Source organism: Pogonomyrmex barbatus, unplaced genomic scaffold (genome assembly GCF_055798465.1).
Source record: "Pogonomyrmex barbatus isolate J1 unplaced genomic scaffold, ASM5579846v1 scaffold1, whole genome shotgun sequence".
NCBI lineage: Eukaryota > Metazoa > Arthropoda > Insecta > Hymenoptera > Formicidae > Pogonomyrmex > Pogonomyrmex barbatus.
In genome coordinates this window covers 27,418,272-27,439,213 of record NW_028297098.1, presented here as the reverse complement: position 1 = coordinate 27,439,213, position 20,942 = coordinate 27,418,272, and the positions used below count along the sequence as shown (strand labels likewise).

General features: G+C 45.4%; 1 protein-coding gene across 9 annotated transcripts in view; it reads right to left on the bottom strand.

Moving 5' to 3' along the window:
* The window catches only part of LOC105422932 (cell adhesion molecule Dscam2), an 80,377-nt gene that overhangs the window by 40,537 nt on the left and 18,898 nt on the right, over positions 1-20,942 (bottom strand). For 7 of the 9 annotated variants that reach the window (XM_089075244.1, XM_089075236.1, XM_089075254.1 and 4 more), the window contains 4 exons: positions 16,309-16,632; positions 10,839-11,000; positions 10,319-10,468; positions 4,409-4,526 (listed from right to left, as the gene is read on the bottom strand). In XM_089075244.1, coding sequence (XP_088931370.1) covers positions 4,409-4,526; positions 10,319-10,468; positions 10,839-11,000; positions 16,309-16,632 — 754 coding nt within the window. Of the gene's footprint in view, positions 1-447; positions 480-4,408; positions 4,527-10,318; positions 10,469-10,838; positions 11,001-16,308; positions 16,633-20,942 lie in introns of those variants that run through there. The other 2 variants (XM_089075272.1, XM_089075284.1) reach the window with 2 other exon arrangements.

The window sequence follows — 20,942 nt, the reverse complement described above, 5'->3', positions numbered from 1 at the left end:
TTTCGCGCTGAAAATGATGTTGCATAACTGCGCCAGTACGATGCAATCCCCGCTGCGAGAGGATCGATTTCCACCCACGGGTTTCGACGAAACGAGATCACGCATAACTTCGTCGGCTTTCGGTGTTCGTCTTAATTGAAAATTCGGGCCAGCTCTCGGTTGTCTCGATTTAAGCTAGCCTCAGCAAACAGGATAATCCAATCGATCCTTGGCGAGCACGCGCGACCTTTGACCTTATCGGTGGTCACTACGACGCGAAATGCGCACCGACGTCGGCGCAAGAACATGTCAATCCGAACAAAATCGTCCACCTTTTACGATTAAATCGCGTTATTAAGCAAGAACATTAAAGAGATTTATTACCGGTGTTATTTACGTATTATGTATATTATTGGGCTGAAATTACGTAAAGACTGGATTTCACGGGATTTTAGGGGAACAACTCACCCCGATGAGGAGTACATAAATCTCGGGACAGGGATGTTTCCTCCCCCTCCTCCACCGGCTATTGTCTTATCAATCCCGTCGATGCGATGTCACTCGCCATAACGAAGTCGCTAATGAAAATTTCAAACTGACGCCATTTTTGCGATCCGAACCTGTTCACAGCGGTCATTTAACGAACTTGCATATGCATTTGTATAACCGGATTGACTTAAATTTTTAATATAACACGAATATATTTCAAACATATGCTCTCCGCGTTTTAATTAAATGAGTTAAAAATACGTTCTTCCTTTAATAGTGTAAAAACTGCGGGTATCTAAATGTCATGTAAAAGTGATTCAAATTTGAAATAATCTCTAAAATCACCTCTACTTCAATTAGTACCTCAATTAAGTAAAATATAGTTGTAAAATATAGTTGTAGAAATATAAAATAAATCTGTCATTATTTAATAATGTAAGATTAAATAAAGTCAATTAAATAAAGTATTCGTCTAAATCAGTTACATGAAATCTCGCTCAATATTTCAAATAAATTTTGATCTAATTAAATCGGATAATTACTCATTATACAAATTGAATACTACTACCCGAATACCATCAATATCTAAATCGATCTCAATTTGAGATCCCTTATCGCCCTATGGGAAGTTTATCGAGACCGAATTGAGCCAGTTCATCTTTCCGCGATTGCTCGTAACGCGCCATTAGCCCTGGCATCATCCCTCTCGCGCGCGCAGAATAACTCCTCTCGATTTAGTCTCTTTCTTTCTCTCTCTCTCTCACATTCTTTCCCTCTCTCTCTCATTCTGTCTCTTTTACAGGGCGATCGGCCTCACGTGGTTTAGAAATCCGCTAAAGCATAGTGGTCCGAGTCTTGCTTACTCCGCATCCAAGAGGAGATGTGGAAGAACAAGGACGGCGACGACGACGACGACGACGACGATGACGATGACGATGACGACGACGACGACGACGACGACGACGACGACGACGATGACGACGACGAGGTTGAGGACTATGAGGAGAAGGCCGAAAAGGATAGGAACGGAGATGGTGGTCGCGTCGGCAGCGAGGCAGAAATGGAGGCCACAGAGATGAGGAATATACCTATAGATAATCGAATTTACGGAGGGAAATTGGCGAGGGTAAGAGATGAGATACGGGAATGCTCGAGTGCGAGGGAACCCAGAGAGATAGAAGCCTCCGCACCGCGGCAAACCCTCAAACTCTCTTCCTCTCTCTCGTCTTCGTCTTCTCCAACATCATCCTCTTGTCCTCTCCACCTGTTCAGCTTTCTCTTCTCTCTCTCTCTCTCTCTCTCTCTCTCTGTCTCTTTCCCTCTCTTGCTTTCGTTCCTTCTTCCTCCTTCTATTTCATATCCCTTATCCCTATCTCTAGCTTCTCTAGCTTTCCCCCCTCCGGGTCTCTTCCGTCGACTAAATCAACCTGCGGAAGAGACGACTAGAAGAGCAGGCGAAGGGAGGGAGGGAGCCGACATGGAAGAAGAGGGCGGCCGGAGAAGGACCGGCGGAAGGGCGAGGGGGGACGAGCGGTTGATGAACACAAGCATGGAATACTCAGTGACGTCGACGTATACGTAAATGCGGAATATTTGATGGGCTGTCAGAAGCAGTCTCTGTAATCAGCGGTCGGTTTGTTTGCGCTACCCATACAGCCCTCCCGACGTCTATATATCTTCCGACTATCTTCGTTCATCCCCCTCGGCTACTATCGTCACACCCGCGCGTAGATTGGCGGTTCTATACGCGTCGCACGCGCGCGCGTGTACACACGCCCGTGTATACGCGTGCATACGAACCCGAATCGCTCTATCCGCGTCGGTTCTGCAAATTTTACGATCAAAGTTCCATCGATATGTTCTGCCGACGACGTTTGAAATTTTCATTTTACATTTTCAATATGTGTGAGAGATCGGAAGAGAAAGAGAGAGAGAGAGAGAGAGAGAGAGAGAGAGAGAGAGAGAGAGAGAGAGAGGGAAAGGGAAAGAGAAAAATAAAAGATTTCCTTCAAAATTCGAGGCGAGCAAAGCGGGAAAGCAGCGCGATGTTTCTTGAACATCCCTCGTACACCTGTTTGTCCGTTCGTTTTGCTCGTCCGCTCGCTCGTAACTATTTAAACGCATCTCGTCGCGCGCGACGCGCCGATAACCGTGTGTTTCCATTCCACGCGGAGTTTGATTACCGCGCGATCCTCCGCCCCGGCGCTCGCAGCATCAATGATGGGACCAAACTAGTTGCTAATCACGTAATCCGCTGTAATAACACGCTCCCCCTACCACGCAACAAGTTTCGTAGAGCCTCTCGTCGCTCCATCCCGGCGTTGCATCGACGTGAGTCACGGGTCTTACCGAACGCGTTACTACCCCAAACGCGTCCCCTTTCCCCCCTCTCCCCACCCTCCTTCCCCCGCGGATGTAAATGTAATATATTGTACATCGCGAGTCGGGAGAAAGGGTACTCATCTCGTAAGAGTTAATGTAATATTTAATACTCGGGCCGCGCGGAAGGGAAGAAAATTCGCGCTACGCTCTTCCTGTTTTCTCAACCTTCTCCCGCCCTCCAGTCCGAACCTTCCAGAAGTCCGCGTGTCGATGAACTCCGCGTGGGCGTTCCCGCATTTCCGCGCGCGTGCCGCTCATATCGCGCGAAATATTCCCGTCCGCAGATCTATGTTTAAAATTAGCATTAATATAAGGAAAACAGAGAGACACGAGACGCGCGCGCACGTCTACCGGAGAATGAGCATCGTCCACATGTTCGTCTGTTTGCACAAAGATTCCAATTTCCTCGTCACCCACTGTGCGCGGCTGTCGGGCGCGGCTAACGTTCCGCCCTCGCGGCACGCAAAACGCTCGCCGGGCGCGCATTTGATTTTCCGCATAACAAACGCTCGCGTATTATTTTAGATAATGAATTCTATCCTTATCTCGCGCCGAATAAAGCACGCGCGAGTTCGATCCCACACGTGTAACGCGAAAGAATAAAAGGCCTTTCCAAATATATGTTCCATCCAATTAACTACATCTGTCTGTCATCTCCGATTCTCCTTCGAAAAATGTTCGACGAAATTTTCTTGCGGAAATTTAGATTATATGGCATTTTCCATCTGACAGTGTCAGTGAAAAGCACACGATGTGAGTTATTTTTAAACGTGACCAGATTTCGACCACGAGTACACTTTTACGTGTTCTGTATTTTCATACACCGGAAGCACGAATGAAATTCAGTGCAATGTATCGCATTAGTTTCGTTCTAATATCGGATTGTCGATATTTATCAAATATGTCGCGGTCGCTCTTGATTATTAACTGCCATTCACACCGAGCGGTCGCATTATATATGGATCTCACGACCGCTATCTTGCATTCGCGACGTGTATGACGTCCGCGAAGTGTCTCGTTAATCTTCGAGCGTCGCCTTTAATTCAAGCTCGCCGCTCACCACACTCTGTATGCAGATTACTTAACTACATCGCTGGGCGCAGGGCAGAAAGTAAATGCCTGCTTACCGTTTAATTGCGTATCTAAGCGTAACGCGATCCCTCCAAGGAGGGAGTCACGGCCGGGAGCGAGGGGGTTGGGAGAAAAGAAAAGAAACGGGACGCGCGAGGGGAAAAATGCTATTTAAAATCTAATTACAAGTGGAAGTACGAAATTGGTAATACGGCTGCGATACACCCGAGATATATAGTAGTTTCAGTACGCGAATCCGATGCGTACAAACGCATACGCGAAAGATCTACCTCGCTCCGCAAATATATTCGTTAATAATATAAATTTAATTTGATTGAATTGAGAATTAAACATTATTTATTGATCTATAACATTAATAAGCAATGTTAATAAACCTATAATTAATTATTTATTTATCTACGGCAATATTAACAAGTGCGAACTGAATTATGTTGGGGAAAAAAAAAAAAAAAAAAAAACCACTTACCTGTTGGCCGGGGTGGGATTGGCGTAGGCCACACAGGGGATCACGACGGTGTCCTTCAGACGAGCCGACATGTATATCAGTTTCTCATTCAGTATAGGCGGTATGGAGCCCCGAATTTCTGAAAATAGAAACAAGCGGGCCGCGATTCAATTATGACGTAAAATCGAAGATTCAATCAGCGGGGTTGCTATCGGGGATCTCTCTCTCTCTCTCTCTCTCTCTCTCTCTCTCTCTCTCTCTCTCTCTCTCTCTCTTTCTCTCTCTGCCGCTCGTTCGGGGATCGATCCCGGGGAAGTTTGCCGCGTGATACGCGGAAAATATGTTCATAAATCGTTACTATCCGTGAGGAGGAAAGGAAACCGCGGGACCTCGGGGTAGCGGAGGTGGAGAGACCAAGGGTGGATACGGGCGCGGAGGAGGCAAAGAAAAAAAGAAAAAAAGAAAAAACAGGACTCCGCGCACGCATCCAGTGCGACGTTTAATGGGAAGTTATGGTCGCAGATAACGCCACGTCTTACGACACGGCTGCACTATGATGAAGCGGAACGTTAGATAACGACGATATATCTCCGCGCTTTGGCGAGAATTTGAAATTACGTCACGCGCTATCAAAAACGTCGGAAGAATTACGTTCCGCCCGAACGGCAACGTCCGGCGAACTCCTGCGCGAAATCCTTTCTCGCGTCACGCATTAACGAAATTTCGCGCGACAGAGAAAGAGAGAGAGAGAGAGAATTTCTCTTTTTTTCTCCCCTTTCGAAAGCCACCACCCACAGTCTGCGCCGAGACTGAAACGGCACAAAGGAAGATTTGCGTATGCGGCGCCCGCTATCGCATTTAGAAGCAAATCACAACGAAAGTAACATAATTTAGAAAAATAAAAACTGAACTCGCGTTTGTTAATTAAGTTTTTGCACACGCGATTACAACGATGTTCCTCCTCGCCGGCACGCCGCCAAAATCGCATCGTATCGCCATGTAAATCGTTCGCGTTCCTAATTCGCGCCCGGCATACTTTCGACTACGGTAAATTCCGTCCCGCTCCGAAATTTCGGGATTTTCTCGGGGGAGGGGGGAGGGGGAGTACGAAGGGAAACAAAAATTCATAATTAATTAAACTGTATTCGTTGCGTATCGGAGCGTATTACGCGCGTTTGTGCGGCAAAAATCGAGATACTACCGATTAATGACATATCAAATACAATACGGGACATATCACGGCCGCGCTACCAGTCATTCCATTTGTCCAATTACGAATGTAGATATTTTTATTTCGCGTAGCTATGTTAAAATCGGCCACTCGACCTACCCCTCGTTCCCCCTCCCCCGTCCCCTCCACCCCCGGCGCGCATATCTGCGGTAGAAATGCAGCGTGGTTTATTGATTCGTCCATAGATACTCAAGTACCCTCCTCTTCGGCACGTGTGTTATTTCACGATCAAATGATGTGTGGACAGCGACGCACATCTACGTGCTGTTACATTTAACGGGGTATTAATGCGCTGGATTACGGCGGCGAATACTCGCCGGGAGCGTTTCATACATACCTCTTGTACGTCGCGACAAAAACATCTATCGTTTATACGTGGAAACACACATTTACACGCGTTTATAATCGTGTCCGTTGCTGCTGCCTCGCGCGCTTCATTTCACAATATGATTAAAATTAATAGCAAACAATACTGCGCGTCGCTATTAATTAATTAACGCTACATCTAACGCACGGATCGAATGCGACTCGGAAAAATTACGGTCTTTCAATTTGCACGAGGAAGCGCGCTCTCGCGATCGAACAGGACAATGCCTTCAGGATAAGCAAAAGAATTAAATATAGGCAATTCTACGCTCGAGCAAGAAATTTTGGAATTTCGGTCGTTTCGGTCTCTTTGTAAAAACCGCGCTCGTCAAAAATTCGGATGCATTGAAGCTTGCAATTAATCAAACAGTAATGCCGCGTTTCACGAGAGACCGCGCGCTCGTGTGAATCATACGTGAATCGTTTTCGCAATCGTCGCGTTATTATACGTCGCGGGCGAAATCGCGCGCGATAAACGTTAACTTTATATACGCGGTTCTAAATTTTCGGCGGGGTGGAGGGGGGGACCCTCCTGCTGGGATTTACGCCCTCGCGGATAATGCGCCGAAAAGTTTCCTCATTACTCCCGGAAAACTACTGTACATCGAGAGATTTTGGTTAATTTAGAAGGTACGTACGCGTCCAGGTACGCGCGTCGAAATATGCAAACGATCAAATTTCTCCCGAACTTCATTATTAAGTTATTAACTACCTAAGTGCGCTTAGCATAAATTTCTATCTTACGCCGGAAGATATCCGGCGTGGCTCGGCGCGGCGCGGCCCGGCGGGACGGCATACCAGCTTTATTACGAGTGCACGAGCGCGAACGCGTACGTTTCTAGAAAATTGAAACCCGTGAATTTTTTAACGCCCACCGAGATATTCTTGCTCAGGCACGTCGGATCGGTTTTTCTTGCCTGATTATGCGGCGGCACACAAACGGCTATCTCCTCTTTCCCTCCCGCCCCGCCGCGCCTCTCCCGCCGTTCCGTATCTCTAAGGATAACGTCGAATTTCGTATTACGTAAAAGGTCGTTCGATTGTTATTATCAGTGATATGCTGCAGGATAAATTGCTTCATTATTATTATTACTGCATGTTATCGTATTATTTCATGGATAATTATATTGATATGTTGATGATTGTTATTGCGATATTGTTATTGATATTATTTTGTTTGCATTATAGGACTTGGAAATGTGATAGGGGAAGGGGGAGGGGTGAAAAGGGGGGAGGGGGACTGCCATATATCCAGTCCGATTTGCCCAGCTCCTTCAAAAAAATAATGAATTTTAATTAGGAAATCCACGAGGATCTCATCGCCGAATTAGCGCTTAACAAAATATTTTTTTAGGCCATTTCCATTAGTTTCCCTTCTGTTCACAATTCACTTTAAACAAATATTTATCTCGCCCGTGTTTCGCTACTAGGCTTTCACAGCGAATATCGCTTGTTCGGCAAGCCGTCAAATGGTACACGAGGTAATTAACCCATGAACGAATTACGGCGATAATTAATTGATATTTGTTCGGAATATTTGTGTGATTAGGAATATACTAAAGCATAACCGTGCCGGTTATGGATTTCAAACAACATGTCGTATCTGGTTAAACCGTATCATATTGCCCGAACTAATTTCCGACTGGTGAACTCTTTCAACAACGCGAGTTTATTTAATCGCGGTATGACGAAGCCTGCCCGAAATTTACAATAATTATCGTATTAATTAATTGGCATCATTATTTCGACCGAGTCGATTTTACAAATACGACACAGAAAATTCTACTTCGAGGTGCGAGAGTGGAAAGTAAACGGGACGCGTCAAATCACGACTTCGCTCGTTCATTCGAACGATACGAGAAACTTTAAATAAGTCGCACGTCCTACGAAATTTGTGATATCACGAGAGAGTCTCTTAGTTTTAAAGTTTCCAAACTCTCTCTCTCTCTCTCTCTCTCTCTCTCTCTCTCCCTCCCCTCTTCCTCCCTGTCAGAGTTTTGAAAATCTAGAACATCATCTGAAAAGACGGCGAGGAGACTTCACAATGAGGATACCTCGCTAAAAGAGAACGATCAATATTCCATTATAAACATCATTTCGATTTCTCGTAGACATAGGAGGGCGTCAATTTCAATACGTACATTAAATAAAAACACCAGATGGATAATGTATTCGTAATCGTCCGGAAGAATCGACGTAACCGGGCCGTTACATCGCTGCGATGGGATCGCGACAGGAAAGGTAAGCACAATGGTTTGCTTTACTCTTCGCGCGCGTTCGCGATTAAAGTTCCACTTAATTTCGAACGCGATGTGACATCCTACGAAGAAGAGGAGAAACGTCATTAGCGGAACCCGCTCGGGATAAGTCGCTCATCCTCCCCGTCTTATCTCTACCTTCCCCCGCTCGCCCCCGGCTCGTTTATTCAGTTCTCCGTCGTAATTTACAAAACGCCATAGTGTCATCACTTCTTTAACCGTTATCTAATTAAACATCGACCGCGCTGTCGAAGAGGTCGCTCGGATGGGTCTCACGCCGGCCGTTAAACGCACCGTTTTTATCTCCTTTGCTCTCCCTTCTCCCCACCCACCTCCTGCAACCGCCCTCCGCCCCATCGCGAGATAAGATCCGAGTTAATGTGCTCGACACGATAGGGGAACAAATTGCGAGAGCGTAAAAAGCGGAGGACGATGCTTCTTGGAATTAATTATCCACTCTGTTTGATGATACCTTGATTCTTGACAATTCCCCTTTGATCGAACATTAATTAAATGATGACTAGCATGAACACGTGAATATAATAGGGATAAATAATCGGACATAACCGCGCAAGGCTTTCAAATATATATATATATATTTTTTTTTTAAACTTCAATGACGCGTACGTATAGCTCTCGATTCGCGGGACAAATTTTCCCTTTTCACCGCTTCTTTGGTTGCTTTGGCTCCAAATAAAAAAAATGGGAAATATAATTGCCACGATATCGATCGAATCGGGTGCAGGTAAAGTAAACATTTAATTAAACTCCGCCATACGTCCGATATACGTTCAGCTCGAGGCGGAACGGGAATTTACCGTTCGACAAGCACAACGGATATCCAAGGCTCTGTTCTATTTACGTTTTCAAAAATTTTAATAATTGTCGAAATAAATTTCTCTTTGTGTATTTGAAATTGTAATGAATGCGATCAAATAGTACCATCCCCATTTGTCGCCAACCAACAAATTAATTCTGGATCGATATAGTTACATAATAAGGATAATAAGATTGTATTTGTAGTAGTAGTAGTAGTAGTAGTAGTAGTAGTAGTAGTGGTAGTAGTGGTAGTAGTGGTAGTAGTGGTAGTAGTGGTAGTAGTGGTAGTAGTGGTAGTAGTGGTAGTAGTGGTAGTAGTGGTAGTAGTGGTAGTAGTGGTAGTAGTGGTAGTAGTGGTAGTAGTGGTAGTAGTGGTAGTAGTGGTAGTAGTGGTAGTAGTGGTAGTAGTGGTAGTAGTGGTAGTAGTGGTAGTAGTGGTAGTAGTGGTAGTAGTGGTAGTAGTGGTAGTAGTGGTAGTAGTGGTAGTAGTGGTAGTAGTGGTAGTAGTGGTAGTAGTGGTAGTAGTGGTAGTAGTGGTAGTAGTGGTAGTAGTGGTAGTAGTGGTAGTAGTAGTAGTAGTAGTAGTAGTAGTAGTAGTAGTAGTAGTAGTAGTAGTAGTAGTAATAGTAGTAGTAATAATAATAGTATCCAGAATAATGAGCATTCAGTCTTATTATTATTAGTCTTATTATTAGTCCGCTGCGTTTAATAACAACAACATCATCGACTATTTTAGAATCAATTTTTCCTCTGACGGAAACCTCTGAAGGAAACTGTCGAGGCGCCCTATTGTTCCGAGTAATTAGCAATAGGAAATAAAGAGTTTCTCGCGAAATAAGCTCCGGGGGAGAAACTAATTGAAAATAATGGATAACAAAACCGTCTATTTAATTAAACTTTATTAATTTTTTTTCCCCCCAACGAATCTCGCTTTAGCAAAATTTTAATTTTAAATGTTAATGCTCGCGAATCAGTTTAACTAAATTTTAATTTAAATTAACAAACACATAATCACGAAATATAACGATGATTTATATCATCGTTAGTCTTCTATTCTATTAAAACATAAGTGCATCGTTCATACAAACGATGCACTTATGTTTTAATTGTAAACGATGACTCTGGCGTATTTTAATTGTAAGAAACACCGACTACACGTTGGTCAAGAAATTCCGCTCTTACAAAGCACCACGAGAGTGCGAGTGGGTGGGCCAAAAGGTGAGGGTGTACAGAGAGAAAAATCCGTGACGTACTCACCAGTCAGTTGCAGCCGTCCTACATTGCTGCTGACGACGGTTTCCTGAGTTAGCCGGTGATGCGTCCTGCACCGATAAGTCATCTGCGCGTCGCTTCGCGTAATATTGATTATCATCAACTCGCCGCTCGGCAGCATATGATATTTGCCATCTATAACAACACGCGCGTATCGGATGGAGGTTGAATTACGTTTCTATCATTATGGAAATCTAAATTGATCGGAAGGAAATTACGTGTTTATACGTGCGCGCACGTAGATGACGTCACGCAATATAACTCCTGTTTTCCAGCGATATAATTAATTTACTACAATACCCAATATTCGTGCGCTCTGTAAAAGGTAACTGTAATTTTAGAATAATTCGATTGCTCCCATCTCGTGCCAAATATAATAGAATAATTCTATATTTAATGTTAGAGCAATTACGCTCGCTCGCTCGCTCGCATTGAGAAACGTCATCAATATATATATATATATATAAAATATATCTAGTTTTTTCTTTTGAGTTCAGTTACTTACCGCCCATGGTGGAGGGATAAATATTGAAGGCCGGTTCTTGGAGCCAAGACGTGACCGTGACGTGGTCGCGAACGAAGCTGGGAACGTTGCAGCGCATGAGCACGTTGTTGCCGAGGAAGCCGCTGGGACTTTGCACTTCCGGGTCGTAACGTTGGTTTACCACTGCAACGCGTAACGATAAGTTCCACTCTCCCTGTGTCCATATAGTACGGTTCCGGGACCATAAGAACGTAACGCAAATGCTAATGGCGTCGCGGTCGTAGTAGAAACGTTACGATTCGCTTTGATACACCGCCGTCCGTCGATAAGAAACGAAACGACGCGCAACGCAACGCGCGCGGGACACAACCCGTTTTGAACGACATTTCGAACAACGTTTTGATATGGCTTCTAATTAGAGGGCCCTCGTTAATGTATGCGCGGACATGCGTAATTTTATGCCTCTGTCTCTATGTACACTTAATCATCAGTTTAACGCACATGAATTGCGGGCGAACACGCGATACATTTACCACGCATGTTAAATTTACACGATCAGTTAATAAAATGAGTAACAAATAGCCTTCGTTAATTTATTAGAAATTTAATAATGATCATGCGAAATAACGTAACACGCGGGAGCTGAAACAATGGCGGAATATTCGACGCCGCGAGGAAACGTCGGGGGAACGATCGTGTATGTTAAATTATGCAGATTTGCTATGGGCTTTTAGTCTTTTTTTTTTTGCCAAGTAAATAAAGAGGTAAAACTGAACACGCGCGCGCGCGCTCGTTCTTCGCGTAACGTCATATTTTTATAATTAAATCTTATACATCGCGCGCGAATAATCTAGGATGTAATCCGCATTGGGAAACATCATAGTTTTTAAACAGTGATCCATTTGCGCCAATGATCAGTCGAAGGGAGAGCCATGGGAGAAAAAGTAATTTACGGGCGTGATACGCGTTTCTTTGGGAAAATCATGTCATCGCGTCCGCGTTTAACCGCCGCCGTTTCTACGGCGCTAACGAAAGGGCTCGCGAAGCTTGATAGAAACCGAGCCAGCACAATACGGCCAGAGTAGAAAATCCCAAAAGGCGGCGGTCTTATCCAAAATCTCGTGTCGCGATCCGCCCCTGACCCGCCGGCAGCGTAAGTTGATGGGCTCGGCTGAAAGGTTGGTAAGGGCATGTCTAAGAGGGGGATGGAATAAGGTTGTAAAGAACGTGGAAGGCAGTCAGGCAGCCAGGCGGGAGTCTGAAGAAGAGAGAAAGACGTGGGAGGAGGAGAAAAGGAGTGAGAAAAGAGGAAAGGGAGGGAAAGAAGGAAAGAAGAAGAAAGAAGATAGAAAGGCGGACGATGGTGGTAGCGGCAGCCAGGGAATCGCTATGCTGTGGTGGTGCGCGTTGGGGTTCTCTGCCTCCGCAACCCGTTTCGAGAGTCAGCGGAGCGAGGCACTCAGACTTCAGAATGGGGTAAAAACTCAGTGAGTTTGCCCGTACTCCATCCACCTCCTCATGCTCCCTGTATCCCCTCGACCGCCCCTTGCGCACGCTGCCATTTCTCTCTCTCTCTCTCTCTCTCTCTCTCTCTCTCTCTCTCTCTCTCTCTCTCTCTCTCTCTCTCCCCCTTTCTCGTTACATTTCCCTCAGCAGTCATCCTTGTTTAACTCTCTCCGCGTATCGCTCGTTCGGCTCTCTCGGTTACGCGACAACCAAGCCGAACATAAACTCGGTAGACGTCTCGTGGCAGGTAATATTTACAAAGCATGAAACGAGCAGAGGGGAGATAGCGAAATGGGGAGCGGAAAAAGGGGTGGACGGACGGGTGCGGGGGAGGGGGGAGGAATCAAAGAGCGAAAGACAGAGAGGAAGATGTTGTGCGCAAGAGCTAGCTTTCCATCAGAGCACACATCCATCCTCTCTGCGAATCATCCACTAAAAATGAAAACTACGCTTTTTCAACAAGTTCGGATTTTACGTAAAAATATCGAAGAACCTCTCGTGGCAATGTGATTACTCGACGACGAATCCTGATGAGTGGCGATGCTTTAAGACCGAGAGTGCGGGTAACATGCTTACATATGTATATTCCATATTGTGTGTGTGTGTGTGTGTGTGTGTGTGTGTGTGTATGTGTGTTGTGCGCGCGCGCGTGTGCGTGCACTTGGAGAGTGAAAAGAGTAATTAATTCCGAATAAATGAAACAAGAGTTGCACGTTATGTATGATTCATGAAACATTTTTAAAAAATAAATATTATTATGAAAAACTCTCTTTCGTGTAAAATTTCGTATAAATAATTTCAGATTTCGCGCTTCAATAAACAACGAATTAAAAAATAATATTTAACAACGAGCACTAAACCTTAATAAATAACGTAATGAAAAATTCGCGGGAAGAAACGTGGGCCAGGCCAACGTACATCCGAATTATCTTTAAGCGATAAGCCGCTAAGCTGAGAAACACGATGACAGGGTTGAAAACGTGAAAGTCCGTCCCCGTAAAGCGACACGGTTCCTACCCCGTAGTTTTTATAAAAGAGTCTAGTGCGGTCATTAAACTTACTCATTTTTCTCTCGGTATAAGGTGTCGTAACACGTCGTACATATGTACATATATATATATATATATATATATATATATATATATATATATATATATATATACAGACGTGAGATAACGCTGTCGCGTATCGTTTGCTTCGGGCTCGGTAACATTCATGCCGCTCGAGCGAACGAAGAACAACGTCTGCGATCAAACACGTGTTCCTCAAGTCGCGGCCACTTCGTTCGATTCTACGAAATAAATAACGAGCGAAACTGTTCTAGCTGAATACGAAATGCAGTTCGAAACGCAATTCTAACGCGAGAGAACCCGTGTTGAATACGGGCAAACAGCGAACGCAAACGCCAACGTTCGCAAAACGGTATTCGTTCGTTATTCTTTGTTTCATACGTAAAAAGAGGGAAAGAAAAATTTTGCTGAAGTATCTAAAAGTATGATTGGAGATAGATTTGAGAGTAATTTCGTTGGATCATCAAAATAATTAGGACGCTTAAGCGTTCTGCTGTGATAATGCTGCTTTAATATTCTAGCAATTTCAACGTCCAAAAAATAATGGCACATAAACAATCATCTTATATATATATTTTTAATTTTTAAATTTTATTTTATAAATTAGAAATTTTTATGAATATATATATATATATATATATATATATATATAAATTTCAAAAATATAAAAAAGTGAGATTGTTAGGTGCCTAAGATCTTTATTTGCCAAGTATTTGCCACTTATTAAGCACATTCTCATTATTTAAATATTTGCAGCTTATTATATGAAATTTTTAGCAGCAAAATTGCTCTTTCTACGTAGACTGGATTTTCTGTACAGCTTTTCAGCTTATTATGCGAATACCGTGCACGTCATGGAGAGCAGCATGTACTCCCAAACAAGCTCGAGCATGAACTTGTTTGCAAACGATGCCCCACAGTGACAGTTATTTTCTGCCATCTCTCGTCATCCTTCATGTCGTTTGTCTTATATCGTCCGTGGCGATCAATGATGAAATATGTCAAGTAACGGCAAGACTAATGGCTTGTTTGTCTCGTAACTCTGCGGGAAAATACTGAATGATGGAAGTTGCCCCTTCGAGGGGATGTTTTGGTCGAATCTCGCGTAGCGGAACAACGAACGTAATGGGTATCGTCATTAGAATCTTTTAGCCGGCGGAAAAATAACCGCGAGATAAGCCGCGAGTTTTGCGTAGAAATTGAGAGAAGGACCGTAAAACGTTTCTTCAGAGACCAATTCCTTTTCCTACGGAAAGCTTTCTTTACCGGGTTGGAAAGTTGTCTTTCTTACGGTGACAAAGTAACCCGCATGGCGGTGTATCTCCCTCTGCCACTCTCCATTTTTTGACAAAGCGCCACGATTACGCGCGGCAGCTGCCGGGAGTGACGGACGAAAACGAAAAAGGCGACATTTCCGGCGGCAACCAGCAACGTGCTCGAGTGATCGCGCACGCAATCATATCCATTTTGTTTCCAAGAATAGGGGGTGCGCGCCCGAAAAGATTTTTCTTGACGACGGAAGGATGCGCCGCTGAAGCCGGGCGTGGAGCGACGACGAGACGAAGGAAGGCGAAGCGAGGCAAGGAAAAGGCAGGATGAAACCGTGGAGGAGATGAGCAAAAAGGAAATGGCTGAGGCGGATACTAGGAGCTGACGCGGCAGAGGCACCAGGCATGAATCTGAAAAGGTATGGGCTGCGTTCACGCGACGATGATTTACGGGCGTATTAGGTCGATAAGATATCTTCCGGTTCGTTGACCCGGCGGAAGCTCTATTTTTAAGGCGCCTCCCGCGGCCTCCTCCTTTTACTCCATTTACCCGTCCCAGCCTCTTTCTCTTTTCTCGCCGTCTTCTACTTCGATACTCTTGTAGACGCGAGTTTTGGAAGCTATCGCGTCGCCGAGCAAAAAGAATCCGTAGACGGATCTCTCCCTTCCGCAAACGTGATTTCAGTGACTAAGCGCCGCACTTTCGACGCAGAATTTCTAATATTCTATCGAGCCACGGTCCGCCAAATCTATATTTTCTTTGCCACGCGAATGAATATTGAAGATTCTTGTATGCAAATATTCGTTTACGTACGCGAAAAGAGATTTTCCGAGAATATTAAAAATTCCAATCAGATCATTTATCCGTTCAAATCAAATCTCGATTCTACTTCCGCTCGCCGCGAAAACTCAAAGTCCCGTTATTTAAATTTATTTAACGCAATTTTTTAATTCATTAGCATTTAAATCCTAAAGTTACGCTTGAATATATTAAGTTTTTTTTTTCACATGGAACTGATATCCACACAGTTTCGACAGTTGGCTCAGTTATTCGTTTATCTTTCCAGATTTCTGCCGCGACGGGAGAACGGAGTACAGAGTACAGAGTAATACAAAATTATATAATTCCCAACACACATATCTCTCCGAGTATGCATAATTCAGAATCGCAACTTCCGAAATTTCCTCCGTGCCTTTCCTTCGACAGAACAGAAGGCTGCGGTTTCGACAGCGATTCCATTATCGTCTCGGATCCCGCCGACGACGGCCCGAGAGACGGCGGGACCCCGGTTACTTAACTCGTCGACCACGATCCGTCGATTCGACACGCGAACGCGTACGCGAGAAGAAAGTTTCATCTCATCTCCGGGCCGCGGACCAACCGGAAGGGTCGATCGAATTTCGTGAGCGCGAGTCCGCTCGCGGATAGACGCGCGCGCACGCTCCGGTGAGCCTACGACCACCACCTACGTGCGTGGGATACGACGACGAGGACACGTCGTCGACGACGACGACGACGACGATGTCGGGGGTCGTCAGGATGGCGCGACACGGCACGACGAGAGAATAATACGGCGGAGAGAAACGGACCGCAGATAACGAGCTCGACAAGTTTCGCTGAGGGAGGGGGAGAGGGGGTTGACATACCTGCTCTGACGGTGACGTCTCTGCTAACGACCGCGCCGACACTGTTGACGGCCGAGCACTTGTAAATGGCCCAGTGAACGTCCTGCCGGAAGGCCTCGGCCTCGAACGCGGGGAAGTGTATCGTCCCGTTGCCGAGGACGTGCCTGATGCCGAGGATGTTCGTTATGCTGCCGCCGTCCGCCGCGAGCCAGTCGACGGTCGGCAGCGGATTTCCACGCACGGTGCAGTCCACCCGGCCGCCGTTCACATTGGTGAACTCCACCCTGGACGGCGGCTCCGTGACGAAGCTGGGTCCCTGCGTCTCGTAGGAGGCGTCGGAGGTGCCTGCCCCGCACAGGAAAATGGGACGAAAGACGTCAGATATGTATTAACGGTAAAACGCAAAGCGGCTTAACTATATTCAATTAAGATTACGGGCCCTCCGTTACCCCCTCTCTCCCCGTCTCCTCTTTCCACCCCGCGCGCTTGCGTGCATATTTCGCGGATATCTACCTTCCGCCTTTCCTTTTCATTATTCATTTCGCATCGCCGCGGCGCCATACAACTTTAAATACGCTTAAAATTTCCATTATCACCGGCGCGCTTACTCGAACTCTCGGAAAAATTCGCCGCGAAACCCGAAACTAAGTATTGTCGCGAATCATCTTCGCGCGGACGAAGCGATTTCGGGCGTTCGGCCGGCCGGCCGCTCGCACTTTATTTCGCGATTCTAATGGGCCATAAATTCCAGAGTATTACGAATAACAATCAGAAATGCATTAATCACAGTGGCACTGTCAACGAAGCGGACACTCGGCGGTGGATTTTTCATTCGCCACCGGCCGAATGCGAAGTAATTTTCTGGGCGGGGACGGGAGGGACGGCAGGCGGTATGAGGGGGTCAACAGGGAAAGGGAAGGGGGAAGAGCGCGGCGGTGGGACGCGTGCACTGTATCGTCGACGGACATGAACGAAGATAATACGCCCGGCCATAAATCATACATTTAACGCTGAAATTCGGCCGTAATAGCTTCCATAAATGGAGCGCATTGCACGTCCCCCTTCTCCATCCTCCCCGCCCCTTCCTCACCAGCCGAACCCTGTTAACCATTCATCACCCGAGTTATGTTGATTTAAGTAGGAATGCCGGTTCGCTCCCGATGTATTCCGCATTCCGTCCAGCATTGCTCATCTGGAAGCTGGCCCGACCAAGTGCGGACTACCCACGTTGCAGAACGTGCAACGAATGACGCGCGCGCTCGCGGCGGGTGCTTTCATGTTGCGTGTATGTGTGTGTGTGTGTGTGTGTGTGTGTGTGTGTGTGTGTGTGTGCGCGCGCGCGCGCGCGCGCGCTTCGAAATCGCGATCGATGCGCGTCAAAGGCCGAGCGTTTTAGGAATTTCGGTGCACGCGGGCATTTAGCATTTTCGAGTGTGTAAAGTTTTGACGAAACTTCGGATAAATTGCAAGTGAAGAGAGAGAGAGAGAGAGAGTTAGCCGCAAAGTCGCAGCTATGAGAGATGAATTATCAACGATATTATCGGCTTGTGTACGCTAACTATAAATTTACAAGTCAAAGTACACGCAGCGTAGAACTCCAGGGGAGGTTGTCTCACTAAAACTACCGGCTGCTTTTATCTGCTTGCTGCAGGCTCGAGTCCAAGGTACTCTCTCTCTCTCTCTCTCTCTCAGTAGCCGAATATAGCCGAAAGTAGCGACGTCGGAAGTTGTTTTGGCCGAGTCTCCGATGAGCGCTTACGTTGGCAATTCCCTTCCTTACGCCAGCCTCTGGCGAGCTTAAATCTTGATTACTTATCTCCCATAAGCCAAGGCAACGTTTCTAGTAGCCTGGCGGATTCCTCACCCTCGTCGCGTCGTTCCTCGGACGTGCACGTTCGAATCCGGAAAGTTATCGTTTTCTCGAAAAAGAAAATCGCGCACTCTTTCCTATAAAAGCTGTAGTACCCGGCAAAGATTTACTTCCTGCTTTACCTTCTCTCTCTCTCTCTCTCTCTCTCTCTCTCTCTCTCTCTCTCTCTCTCTCTCCTCGCCTTTCGCCGTTTTCTCTCCGTCTCTCCGCCTTCAAAGCCGGCGGAGTTTCGAATCTTAACGTCGGGCACACTCCACCATCGCCCGGATAGCCAGCACACCGTAGACCCTGCGATTGGATATATCTTGCGACCTACATTCACCCCGAGCTCCGTAATCATTTCCCCGCGGAAGGAAGAGCACGGAGAGAGGAGAGGCGCTCCGCATAAAAAGTTAACTCCTCATCTTCCGAGAGTTCTTCTCTCTTTCTCTCCCTCCCTCCCTCCTTTTCTCTCTTTCTCTCTCTGTTCGCATTATAATTCCACCACTGTTCGTACGTCCGACACACGTCGGCCGTCTCGCGATTCGATCGTTAACCGGGCATTCCCGGATTGACGGCCGTATATCGAGTAATGCGATCTCGGATCTTTGATTCCGTCCTCTTCTTGGATCGGATTAGATTGCAAATCGTAACGGGGGTGTCATATCGGAAAGATTAATCGCGCAAACTTTGCCTTTTTTATTCGTTTTTATACGTTGATGAATTCGCGTAACTTCGTGATGTTTCATCGATCCCGCGCGGCATGTAAAAACTTTACGAAACTTGTAAAATTCTATCTTTCTATCTTTCTGAACTCGTACGACCCAGAGCCAGATTGCAGAAACGAGGATCGCGTCGAATGCGCTCGAAGCTACGTTGGCTCATCGAAATAGCTAAACAATGAACGGTGAGGGATGAGCGAACATTTAGCTAAGGGTTGCATCTACTCTGGCACGTACTCGACGTACATATCCTCTCTCTGGGTGTACTCGGCGGTACCGAGAGAGGGAAGGAGAGGGCACGATCGCTAGGCCGGCTGTCGCGATACGCTGTGTAGACTACAAGCGTAACACCCCGTCAACCCTCGACGTCATCACGATGAGCGGTACCCCCGAAAGGCGCGTACTTGTGCTTCTTAGCCGACAGCCGTTGAAGAGACCAGACGAGACCGAGGGCGCGGTGACCAACCGTATAATGTTTTATGTCAACATCCTTCGGGAATTTGCTCCTTCTCTCAGTTGCCTCGAGTGCTCGCTTTTATTCACGTTGCGTCCGGCGAACCCGAGCCTCTTGTGAAACAACGCAATTGTCATTAAAATGATCAATGAGATAATTTCTTTTCGAATATTACGTTAAATAATAATTGCTCAAAATATATTTTTTTGATATTTAATATTTAACGACTAGGATTTTTATATATAACTGTGTACGAAAATGAAAATAAAAATAAAAATTTAACCTAAATTAAACAATATTCTGTGCTATTTATAATAAATGTATTGTTGTATATATACGCGGATGTTTAAGTGTAAAAATTTTATTTCTGTTGGTTTATTATGTATCTGTACTAATTGTATTATTAGAATAAATGTGTGTTTATAAAAAAAATAAACTTTTTATTTTATTGATTTATCAAAAATGTTATACATGATCTTCAATTTTCAATGCGCTTATCTCAAATTTCAAATTTTCTTTATTTGAATCCAAATTATTATTATAAAAATTTTAGATAATATATTATTATATGTTCATATTGGCATATCCAGGAGGAGAGGAGAGATTTAGGAGGTTCAAATTCTTCTCCGAAATTAAAAGAAAAATTAACGTAAAGTTATGATTTACAAAATATAATATTTTTCTTATTCAAAATCAGAAATGAAGAGTTCTTCTAAGCTTTAAAATATCTAAAAAAGCAATTAATCATTAATGCAAAAAATTGTTAATTATGTGCTAACAGAATTGATAAATCCTCCCGAAAAAAAATCCTGGGAAACGCCCGTGTATATATGTTTTAGCCATTCACGTAAATTTCGAAAAATTTTTTTCAACAGACAACAAAAAAGATACCGCTTAACTTTTCGTAATTTCGAACGACGAGCCAGTCAGCATCGCTGACTAATTGCCGATGGGGGATGAGGAGCTAAAACCCTTAGCGGTGCCGACGTACGTACAAAGGCGCGGAAGAAGCGTCGAACGGAGCAGTCTCCGCTCCGGAATCAACGCTCATTCAGCGGTGTACGGTGTTCTTTCTATCGTTCGGGAGGGACGAGGAGAAAGAGAGAGAAAGACGAAGAAAAAAGTCGAGTCCGGATATCTACGTGTGCAGAAACAGACGGAATGCGGCTGTGCGGTGTAGGGTAGCACAAAGTGAGACGGGCGAAGAGAGGGAAGAACGAAAAGGAGAGAACTGATGGTGGATGTACCACGGATCACGCGATGGATATAGACGAATGGGGCGGAAAAGGGAGGAGAGGGGGAAGGGGCGCGCGAAGGAGGGAAAATGAGGAACCCTGTCTGTGGTTCGTCCGACAATGCAAACCGGCTTTCTCATATCACTGTATTGTTTCCATTGTTCCAGCGACTCGCACGGAGGGATTGTTAGTCATTACGGGAACGGAGAAGTCGGAGAGGGTTCGAAATGAGGGGGTGGCCGGATGTTTATCCGGCTGTCTTACCGCCGATCGTCATCGTATTTCGCTTATTGTCCCGCGCAATTCTCGCGGGCGTAACGAGTAATTACGTACGTCGGCGACGTAGTTAACGAATCCTACGAAATTTCACCAGTGTCTCACATCTCACGAAATGG